This window comes from Fukomys damarensis, unplaced genomic scaffold (assembly GCF_012274545.1).
Source record: "Fukomys damarensis isolate Sample0158 unplaced genomic scaffold, DMR_v1.0_HiC HiC_scaffold_39, whole genome shotgun sequence".
NCBI classification, from domain to species: domain Eukaryota; kingdom Metazoa; phylum Chordata; class Mammalia; order Rodentia; family Bathyergidae; genus Fukomys; species Fukomys damarensis.
In genome coordinates this window covers 47,316,703-47,328,807 of record NW_022900951.1, presented here as the reverse complement: position 1 = coordinate 47,328,807, position 12,105 = coordinate 47,316,703, and the positions used below count along the sequence as shown (strand labels likewise).

The following is a 12,105-nucleotide window of genomic DNA, read 5'->3' as shown; positions in this document are numbered from 1 at the left end:
TAGGTGGGTAAGAGTCTTTTATAGTAAGGAATAGAAGGGAGGGGAGACAGAGAGAGACAATGTAGATCTCTCTGCTTGCTTTATCATTTCCAGCTCATTGTCCCATTTAGGTGGAAAGGAAACTGGGCTCCTGCCTCCTGGTGCTAGCATCTGAGGATTTTGTCACTTCTTCTGGGCTGAGGAGAGGAGGATGTTTTGGTTATATGCTCAGCAAGATAAAGTGGAGAAATTGCTTATCTCTATAATAAAAAATCTAACATTTAAATTTCCATTTTGCAGTGCTAGGTACAGTACCAATCATACACTTACTTTATGCTCTTTCGTGCTTTTGGTTGTGATTTACCCTCTGCCCAGACAAGTTAATTTTCTTTGGGACTCAGCTCAGGCATCTTTCCCAGGAAACCTTGCTTAAGGGTCCAACTTACTTACTTTCTTTCTTTCTTTGGAGACAGGATCGCACTACATAGTTCAGGCTGGCCTTGAACTCACTATGTACTATAGGCTGGTCTCACACTTATAGTGATCAGTGATCTTCCTGCTTCAGCCTATCAAGTATGCTCTAACTTCATCTTTTTGCAGGTTTTTTTTTTTTGGTACCAGGAATCGAACTCAGGACCTTGCACTTTCCAGGCAGGCGAGGCACCACTGAGCTATATCCCCAGCCCTCCAACTTCATCTTTTGCATGTAGACATCCAGTTGTCCCAGTGTCAATTGTTGGAAAGATGCTTCTTTCCTCATTAAGTTGTCTTGACACCCTTAATCAGTTGATCATAAATATGTATATGGGCTTATGTTATATTATTTATCTGTATATCTTTATATCACTATCATATTTTTATTGTATCTTTGTAGTAGGTTATTTATTTATTGTGGTAGTAGGGATTAAACCTAGGGTTTTTGCACTGAGAGACATCTCCAGCCCTTCCTCCCTGCTTCCCTCCCTCCCTCCCTCCCTCTTTCTTTTCTTTTGTTTTCTTTTCTTTTCACCTGGGATTTTACTCCGGACCTTGTGCTTGTCAGGCAGGTGGCGGAACTACTGAGCTAAATCCCAGCCATCCTTTTCAATTTTTTATATGGTAGTACCTCAGTTCACAAACTTAATTAATTCTAAGATTCTGGGGAAGATAGCCTCAGTTGTGTTCTATCACCCAATGCTGAGTTCACGAATGGAAGCACAATTTTGCTGAGTGCTTCTGTTTGTGAACCTAATTGTTTGTTTGCAAATTGAAGCATTTGTGAGATGAAAATCTAGAGTCATTTATAGCTAAATGGATGCACATTGAGGCCATACTCTTAAGTGAAATAAATAGGATACATGTGTAAATACCGAACAGTGTGAAAAACTAAAAGGGTAAATAAGGTTCAAATTGTATAATTGATAATGTGAAATAGGAAGAAAAGGGCTAAAAGAGAAGGGGAAGTGGGAAGGGTAGGGGAAAGAAAAGAAGGGAAAAGAAAAATATGAGAAAAGGAAAAAAATGGAAACAAAGTCTTTGTAAATAGGGCATGGTGGAAAGGGTGAAGGAAACGGCAGGGTTATGGGGAAAAATAAGAACCAAGATACATCATGTAAAAGTACAAGATCCCAATGATGAATGTAACTGTACTGTATACCTAAAATGTACCAATAAATTTAATGAAAAACAAAAGAAGCATTAGTGAGCTGAGGTACCACTGTATTTAGACAGTCTTGCTAAGTCACTAATTTGCCCAGGTTGGACTCAAAACTTGCGATCCACTTTCCTCAGACTCTCCAGTAGCTAGGATTAAAGTTGTGGGCCACTGCACCCTGTTTTAACTGTCTTTTTTATTTTTATTTTTTGGTACTGGGGATCAAACTTGGATCCTTGTGCTTGCAAGGCAAGGTGACAGAACCACTGAGATAGATCCCTGGCCCCCAGCTGTCTTTTTTAAATTAAAAAGAGACATAAAGAGATTTATTAGGTAGTATTTTAAAGGTATACTCAAGCCAGGTATGGTGGTGCCTATGTGTAATTCCAGCACTAAGGAGGCTGAGGCAGGAGGACTGTTGTGAGTTCCATGCCAGCCTGGGCTCCATAGTGAGTTTGAGGCCAGCCTGAACTATGTAGTGAGACCCTGACTCAAAACTGTGTGTTCTATTTCTCCTATTTTTCCTTAATTCCTCCACTTTGATCCCTTATTTTTTCTTAGCATTTTTTATTATTACATATTTGCAGTACATAATGATTACATTCATTGTGGTTAGTAACATGTATATAACACATTTTAATTAATTTTTATTCCTTTCCCCTCTTTTTCATTACCTCTCCTTCCATCTCTTAGCTCCCTCCCCCTTTGCAAAAGTTCTGTCTCTCTGTTTCTTATTACTTATCTTTTTTGGTGTTTTTTGAAACAGGATCTTGTTTTGTATTCCAGGCTGGACTCGAACTTGTGGCTATCCTCCAGCCTCAGTCTCCCCAATGCTGAGAAAATAGGCACAAGCCATCATGCCCAGACTCTCATTACCTATTTTTATTGTGCTCTTTATTTATTCTTTGGATTTCCCATATAAGGGAAACTATGCTTATTTAAGCTCATGTGTCTATTTTATTTCACTTAATATTATGGTCTCAAGATGCATCCATTTTGCTATAAATGACTCAAATTTATCTTCCTTATGGCAGAATAGCACTCCATTTTGTAAAAATACCACATTTTATTCATATGATTTTATTTATATGATAGACATATAGGCCGCTTCTAAGATTTAAGTATTATGATTTGTGCTGCTATAAACATAGGAATGTATGTATCACTGTAAAATGATGTCTTTAATTCTTTGGGGAAGATACTTAGTGATCCCTTATTTTTAAGGGATAAAGAGGTACTTAAAAAGAAAAGAGGTGATTAAAGCTGCATCTTATGGTTATTTCAGATTTGGTGGTGGCACTGACCCTACGTAGCCATGGATCAAAATTCTCATCCTGACTGAATTAGAGGAAGACATAGGGTTTGTTATCAGCATGTCATTGAGGCTTAAGGGAGTATCTGACATGTAATTTGTGAACTATGTTTTGTAATGCAGAAGACAATTTCTAGAGTTTTGGGGAACATATACACAACAGGGTCATGTCCCCTCCCCTGCATTGCGGGGAGGACCTTGCACTTGTGAGGCAGGCGCTGTGCCACTGATCTAAATCCCAGGCCCCACAACAGTGTTTTAATAATAGCACAGGTGAGCATTAGCTCGAGTAGTAGCTGTAGAAATCTGGAAGATATAAGTGCTTTTTTTGTTCATTATACAAATGTTAAGCATTTTTTGCTTTATTTTTTATTTAATAAATTTTATTTTATCCCATTTCCCCCAAGCCTCCTTCTTCCCTATGTACAAAAGCTTTGTTTCCATTTTTTTCTTCTATTTTCACTTTTTTCTTGTCACTTTTTCCCTCCTTCCTTCATTGTTCCCCTTCCCATTTAAACCTGTTCTTCCCATTTCCCAATATCCATGATACATTTCAGTCCTTATTTCCACTTTTGGTTTCTCATACCAGAGAAACAATGCGGTATTTAAACATGTTTATCTGATTTATTTCACTTAAGAGTATGGTCTCATGGTTCATCCATTTTGCTATAAATATCTGGAGCTCATCCTTCTTTATGGCAGAGTAGTACTCCATTATACATTCAAAAAACTCACATCTTCTTTAGTTACTTGGCAGTTGATGGGTATTTGGGCTGTTTCCAAGATTTAGCTATTACAAACTGTGCTGCTATAAAAACATGGGTGTGCATATATCTCTGTGATATGACGCTTTTAATTCTCTTAGGAAGATACCGAGAAGAGGTATAGCTGGGTCAAATGAAACCTCTAGTTTCAGTGTTTTGAGGTATCTCCACACTGATTTTCATAGTGGTTGAACCAGTCTGCACTCTCACCAACAGTGGAGAAGGGTTCTTTTTCCCCACAGCCCCTCCAGCATTTGTTATAGGTTGATTTCTTGATCACAGCCATTCTTTCTGGAGATGGAATCTCAGCATTGTTTTTATTTGCATTTCACAAATGATCAGTGTTATTGAATATTTTTTCATATATTTATTTGCTGTTTGTAATTCTTCATTTGAGAAGTGTCTATTCATTTTTGGATTGGATCTTTAAATTTGGGGGTCTGATTTTTTTGAGTTCTTTATATATTCTAGATAATAGTCCTTTATCTGAATAGCTAGTAAAAATTTTTTCCCACTCTGGGGGTTGTCTGTTCACTCTGTTGGTAGTTTCTCTTGCTGTGCAAAAGCTTGCTATTTATTTATTTATTTATTTATTTATTTATGATTTTTTGAGACAGGGTCTCACTATGTAGTTGAGACTGACCTAGAACTCACTATGTAGCCCAGGCTGGTCTTGAACTCATAGCAATCCTCCTGCCTCAGTCTCCCGAGTGCTGGCATAATGGGTGTGTACCACCATGCCCAGCTCAAAAGCTTTTTAATAAGATAAGGTCCCAGTTGTTGATTCTTTATAGTATTTTCTGTGCTCTCTGGGTTTTGTTAATGAAGTCTTGGCCTATTCCTATGTCCTCAAGCGTTCTACCTGTTCTCTCTTCCAGCAGATTTAGTGTTTCTGTTTTAATATTTAGATCTTTGATCCATTTCAACTTTTTCAACTTCAGGTTAGTGCATGGTGAAAGATGTGGGTCTAGTTTTGGCATGTGGAAAAGCCAGTTTTTCCAGCGCCATTTATTAAAGAGACTGTCTTTCTTCCATTTCAGGTTTTTGGCTCCTTTGTCAAAGATAAGGTGCTTGAGTAGGTCTGGAGTTGTTTTTGCATCCTCTAGTCTGTTCCATTGATCCTCAGGTCTGTTCTTTTGCTGGTACTATGCTGTTTTTATCACTGTAGCATTGTAGTATAATTTAAAGTCAGGGATTGTGATACCCTCTGCTTTGCCTTTGTGGCCCAGAATTGCCTTTGCTATTCTAGGTCTCTTGTTTGAAATGAATTTTAAGGTTCTTTTTTCTAATTCTGTGAGATACTCTGTTGGGATTTTGATTGGGATTGCATTGAATTTGTTTAACAGTTTTGGAAGTATGACCATTTTCACTTTATTGGTTCTTCTTATCCAAGAACAAGGGATATCTTTCCATTTTCTTTCTTTCTTTTTTAATTGTACCAGGGATTGAACTCAGGACCTTGCTCTTGCAAAGCAGTCGGCAGAACCACTGAGCTAAATCCCTGGCCCTTTCCATTTTCTGATATCCTCTTCAATCTCCTTCTTCAGAATGCTATAGTTTTCAGTGTATAATTCTTTTACTTCCTTCGTTAGATTGATTCCTAAGTATTTCATTTTTTTGGATGCTATGGTGAAAGGGATTGTTTCTGTAATTTCTCTCTTTATGAGTCTGTTATTCGTGTACAGGAATACTATTGAATTTTGAGTTGTGACTTTGTATCCAGCTACCCCACTGAATCTGGTTATCAAATCTAAATCTTTTAGTGGAGTTTTTGGGGTCTTCTATGTAGAGTATCATGTCATGGAGGATATAAATATTTCAGGTATGTTAAGCAAGGCACAAAATTTAAAAGTAGAACGATGAATTAGCTTTCATATTAGCCTTCTTTTTTTTAATTCCTTGGTACCAGAGATCTAACTCAGGGCATTGTGTTTGTGAGGCTGGTACAGCACCACTGAGCTAAATCCCCGGCCCCCAATTTTTTATTAGTATATGTTTGCAGTACATTCATTGTATGGAGTTGGTACATGTACATAAGACATTTAATTTTCATTTCCCCTTCCTTCCCCTCTGTTTGTCTTGAGTTGTTTACTGAAGTACAGCAGATGAAGTATAAGAATATTATAGTCTCCTCCCTATTTTGTAAGTGAGAAATCTAATTTTTATTTTATTTATAATGATAGCTAAGGAATAAACTAAATAAAAATGTTTATGTTTTTACATGAATATTTAGCCATTAGAACTTTATGGTAGGGTGTAGAACCTGGGATTTGGCTTCTACTTTAAAGATCCAAAGATCTTTTCTAGTGACTAGCTCTAGATAACATAAATATAAAAAGCTTGAAGTAGATAAGAGACAGTTTATACCACAAAAGTAATAATGTATTTAGTAGTTAGAATATTTATATTGACATTTTTATACTATAGGCAGACCTATATAATAAGTCAAATTATTGTATGAGGGATACTTTAATGTACATCAATATAACAATGAAAATACACTTAAGAGAGACTGAAGGACACATTTTGGAAAGCATAGTGGGACTAAGAATCATGACTTGTTGTGGCTGTGGGTTAAGATAGTACAGATACAGCTGCAGACTGTCAGTAGAGACTAGTGTAATGTTTTGGAGGCCCCCACCCCCATTTTGTTCTTTTGATAAATGGTCTCTACCTTGAACTCACTATGTAGCCCAAGCTGACCTGAAACTTGTGGTGATCCTCCTGCCTTAGCCTCCTGATTGCAGAGATTACAGTCATATACCACTACACCCAGTTTTGGAGCCCCTTTTTATATTTAGCCTAGCTTTCTTTTTAAAATATTACTATTAATTACTCCCTTTTTGATTACATTTTCTTGCTGGGTGTTTAAGACCAAGTGAAAGTAAGACCTATGTTAATCAAAATCTATGTATGTAGGCCCAGGGATTTAGCTCAGTGGCACTGTGCCTGCCTCGCAAGTATAAGGTCCTGCTTTCAATCACCGGTACCAAAAAACCAAAAAAACAAAATTATGTATATGTATGTGTCAAGATAAGGCTCCTCAGGATTTACTTTTGGGGCCATCTGAGGAGCCTCTTAGCTCCTCTAGTTTTTTCTTCCACCCCTTGTGTTCACAGTGTTGCCTAACCACGTGGTTTCCCTTGGAAGCATGCGGAACATTTCCCTCTGTAGTGACCCTCCTCTTGCAGAATATACATTGGTTGACTTTGTCTTCTGGGGCCTAAAAACTACCCTGCTTAGGAAATCAGGTGACTACCAGAGTTTCAGGGATCATTTAGATGGGACCTGTCGTGCCCTGGGTTCTGGCTAACCTTGGAGGACAAGGACTAAAATATTGGCTGAGCTCTTTTATCTTCTTTAGCTTTGGTCTCCAAGCCTCACTTATTGAATACCTAGAAGATCAGTCTTGAAATGGGAGCAATAATTCTTAATCTTAATTATTATAATCCTATCTAGATATTAGAGTACTTTGAAATATAAGGTGTGACCAGAGAACAGTTACCTCTTTCATTAATTATGGTCACCATTAGTTTTAGGAATCAGTGGCCTGTTCTATCTGTTCTGTAGTATGGCCTACCATCTTAACATACTGTTGAGGTTGTCTTTTAGAAGTTATATTCCAAAGTCATAGTCTCAATGCCTCATTTATCTCCTGCCATTCACTTGCCAAAAGAAACTTTACTGGACCTGGTCCAAGGAGGTCCCCAAAGCAAAGTGGGGAATCTTGACCCATGGGGCTTGTTTTAAGTTCACTGACCTCCGTCACGGAAAAATAATTTTCAAGACATCTAAAAGGAACAAAGAGATTTATGAGACAGCATTTAAAAATACACACTCAAATGAAATGCAGGCCCTCCATAGGGACAGAAGCCTTTTAAATTATTTTAATGCTGAGTCACATCTTGAGATATTTACTTAAACCTATATTAGACTTAATGTTTAGTTACAGTTTTTCCAAATTTTAATTATTAAAGTGAACATCTTTTTGCTAAATTTTAGCAGATTCTTGGTGTTTTATTTTTGTTAGTACTTGGGATTAGATCGAGGACCTGGTACATGCTAGGCTAGCCCTGTCACTGATCTGAGTTCCAGTCCTTTATTTAAACTTTATTTTGATAACACAGTCTCACAAAATTGCCCATGCTGTCCTTGAATTTAGAATCCTCCTGCCATAGCTTTTTGAGTTCTGGGATTATAGGCATCCGCCAGTATGCCTGGGCTTTTTTTGCAATTTAGTATAGTATGTTAATATTTGATAGTCATTTATCTTAAAAATATGAAGGCTAGCTCATAAACAACTATTTCCATTATTTAAGACTGCTGTTGAATGTTCAGAGCAGCATTATTTAAAATAGTCAAAAGGTGGGAACAATCCACTCCATTGACAAGTGAATAGATAAATGAAATGTGGTACATAGTACATGGAATATTGTCAAATTTTAAAAAGGAATGAAATTCTGATAACATGCTACAGCAGAGACGAATCTTGAAAACATTATGTCAAAAGAAATAAGCCAGACACAAAAGGATATTGTGTGCTTCCATTTACATGAATTACCAAGAATAAGCAAATTCAGAGTGATAATAGAATAGAGATTTTCATGGGTGGGTGTGGATAGGAAATTTTTTTTGTGGTGCTGGAGATTGAACACAGGGTTCACATGTGCTAAGCTTGTGCTGTACCACTGAACTATAATTTGAACCCTTAGCACTTTTCTTTATTTTAGGGACAAAGTCTCATTGTGTTTCCAGCCTGGCAGGGAACCCATGGGCTTAAGTGTTCCTCCTGCCTTAGCTCCTCAGGCATCTGGGACTACAAACTACGTGAGGAATTTTTCTTTAATGGGTATATAGTTTTAGTTTGGGATTATGAACAAGTTCTGGGAATAGATAGAAGTGATGATTGCACAACGCTGAATGTATTAATGCCACTGAAGTTTTTTATTTTTTATTTTTTTGCCACTGAGTTTTATAGTTAAAAAACTGTTGGGCCCGGGATTTGGCTCAGTGGTTCCGCTGCCTGTCTCACAAGTGCAAGGGCCTGAGTTCAATCCTGGGGACCAAAAAAAAAGAGGTTAAAATGGTAACACACACACGCACGCGCACACACACTTTTGTTTTTGGTTTCAAATTCATGACCCTTCTACCTCACCCTCCTGAGTGCTGCCATGCACAGCTCATGATGTTATATATATATATGTTTACCACAATGAAAAGATACTACTATTGAATGAGTTCTGAATCTTAGACCAAAATCACCTAGAAATTATGTAGTTGTTTTACTTATTGTGTGTATTAGCTGGTAGTCAAGTGAACTAAGTGAACTTAGAGTTTGGGCAATTATAAAACTTCAATCCTAAGCAATATTCACATAATGTGAAGATATATTATTGAGCTATAGATCAAATGGTCTGCTGTGCACTGTAGGCTACAGTGGTAAACAAGATAAGACACAATCCCTGGAGTGTGCTGGTTGCTAAGATTGGTAAGAAAAAAGAATAAACTTCTTATTAAGAAAAAAGGGATTAAAAATCAGGTGACTTGTTTTTTCCTTAATGATTTCCTTTGTGGGATGAATTTTAAATATCCTTTTTCCCCTTTTAGGTTGCTATGGGAATATATGACCACATAAAAGGAAGTCCGTTCTGATAATTCTGATACCTGAGATGTAATTGGACTGAATAGGAAAAATTTTAGTGCCAACCTTAGTTACAATGGCCACTGATTCAGGGGAGCCAGCTGGCACAGAAGATTCTGAGAAACCTGATGGAGTTTCCTTTGAAAACAGAGTTCCCCAGATTGCCTCAACTTTGACAGTAGAAGCTAGATTAAAGGAAAAAAATGGCACCTTCACTGCTTCTGGTGAAACAATAGAAAGGAAGAGATTTTTCCGAAAGAGCATTGAGATGACAGAAGATGACAAAGTTGCTGAATCTTTCTCCAAAGATGGAAGAGTAAAGGCTCCAACAAATATTCCAAGAGTAGATAAACTTCCTACAAGTGTGCTGAGAGGTGGACAAGAAGGTAAATACCAGCAGTGTTCAAAGGCAACTTTGGAAACCTCAAAAGATTGCTTCAAGGAGAAAAATGAAAAGGAAATGGAAGAAGAAGCAGAAATGAAAGCTGTAGCAACTTCTCCTAGTGGCAGGTTTCTGAAATTTGACATAGAACTGGGAAGAGGAGCATTTAAGACAGTATATAAAGGACTGGACACTGAAACATGGGTTGAGGTTGCTTGGTGTGAGCTGCAGGTGGGTATATAATCTTGGTTTTAGTAAATCCCACTTTTAGCTGACCTGGCCTTCTGAGTGATGCAGGGTTAAAATGTATAGTGAATTTTTTTAAATAGTGAAGGGTTTATCCTCTACTTCCCAGAAATTGTGGTCCTTTCCTAGATCGCCTTAGGAACTCATGCCTGTGGGGATCATGAGTATTGGTTGTAAGTATTGTAAACTTTAGTAACTCCATATGTGTTAAATTTCTCCAGTTTAGCAGGTGGTGTGTTTCCTTTGTGGAATTCCTGAAAGTTACAGTTTCTTGTCTCTGACCTTTAGATGTGTGGTTGTCCGGGTTACTGCTACCCATGGTGGGTTGTTTTTGTTGAGCTTGTTTGCTCTTTTCCTGTGTGACCTTTCAGTTACTTTGGTAACCCCATCCCATAATAGTTTGTGGTTTTTTTTTTTTTTGCTTTAAAAGGCCGACGCTTGCCGGCAATAAACGCCGCCTTGATCAGACTCTTGTCTTGGCGTCCTTCCTTTCTCTCTGCCCCATCTCCACCCCGCTGCTCTTTCAGGTTTGAGGCACTGCTGGACAGTGCTCTGCGTCGCCGCCTCGCGACACATGCCAAACTTCTTTTTCTTCTACATTTTTCCTTATGTGCTGTTTTTTAAAACAATGCTGGAGATCCACTCAGGGCTTTGCACAAGCGCAGAACTATATCCCCAATTTCTCTACTGTATTTTAAAAGTACTAAACCTATGGTGGCTTTCTCTTGGAAAATTCTCTTAATTTGTTAAACTTAGAAAATTGCCAAAATTCTTAACATCTTATTTGAAAACTTTTTAAAAATGTATACCTTATTAATCGATTGTTGCACTAAATACTTGAGAGTAACTAGGGATATAGACAGTGTGACATCTAATTTTTCTCTCTTCTCTCTCTTTTTTCCCAAACAAAATTAGAGAGAATTGTGGTGTTATTCAGAACAGGAAGTTTTTTTTTTAATTCTTTGAGGACCTCTATTGATATATGCTCTCCATGCCTTTGAGTTTACCTTAAAGTGCAATAATTACCACAGTCTACTGAGATTAGTCATCTGGCATTTGTTTAGAAAGAAGAAATGAAAGCAACAAGAGAACAAGAGAATGATTATGTTACCTAGATATTTGGTTTGATGACATTTTTTCCTTTTTTATCTTTATTTTATTAGTATATATTTGTTATCCATAATAGTCACATTCAACATAGTCAATTTGTAACTGTATATAATATATCTTATTTGTCCTTATTTCCCTCCTCCCCTCCCATTTACAAAAGCTTTGTTTTCATTTATTCCCTCCATTCCTCCATTCTCTTTTTCCTTTTCTCTTCCTTCCCATCCCCCTGCCCATCTCCTTGTTCCCCTTTTCATTTGAACATTTTCTTCCTGCTTCCCAGTATCTGTCATCCATTTTGGTCCTTATTTACTCTTTGATGATGTTTATGTAGGACTTTTAATTAATGAAGCATTAAATGGGGATAGAACATCATAGAAAGGATTATAATGAGAATACTTACAAACAGCTGCTATAATGTAAGGACCTTTGTGACCTCAGCTCATAACATATGGTCAGTGTTCACATGAAATGATTAAAATTAAGGTCAAATAAGACCAATTGCTAGTATAGATTTTTTTTTGCACTGAGAATCGAACTTGGGACCTTGTGCCTACGAGGCAGGCAATGGAACCACTGAGTTAAATCCCCAGCCCTTAGATTTTTGTTATTCAAACTCCAGTGGTTTTCTGTCACTGTGGGTGTATATGCATAAACTACCATGATTCCACCTATTCTGAATTTGCTTGTATATTGCCATTCATATAGGTTGGAACTTATTCTAGATGCTGCCTGGATTCTTTTCTCTCTTTCTTCCCTTCCTCCCTTCCTCCTCCCTCCCCTTACCCCCTGTTCTTCTCCCCTTTTTACCCTCCCTCCCCCTTGAAGAGCTAGGTGGGGATTGAACTCAGGATCTCACACACGTGAGGCCAGTGCTGTACCACTGGAGCTATACCCCTAACTCAAGTATAGCTATCTGGCTCGCTTGCTTGCTTGCCTGCTTGCTTGCTTGCTTGCTTGCTTGCTTTCTTTCTTCCTTTCTTTCATTCATTCATTCATTTCTTTTCTTTTGCAGTGCTGGGGATTGAACTCAGAACCTTT

General features: G+C 37.6%; 1 protein-coding gene across 7 annotated transcripts in view; it reads left to right on the top strand.

Annotated features, from left to right (window-relative positions):
- The window catches only part of Wnk3 (WNK lysine deficient protein kinase 3), a 210,387-nt gene that overhangs the window by 22,303 nt on the left and 175,979 nt on the right, over nucleotides 1–12,105 (top strand). For all 7 annotated transcript variants that reach the window (XM_033760394.1, XM_010610742.2, XM_010610741.2 and 4 more), the window contains one exon: nucleotides 9,296–9,942. In XM_033760394.1, coding sequence (XP_033616285.1) covers nucleotides 9,406–9,942 — 537 coding nt within the window. In that variant the 5' untranslated portion in view covers nucleotides 9,296–9,405. The remainder of the gene's footprint in view (nucleotides 1–9,295; nucleotides 9,943–12,105) is intronic.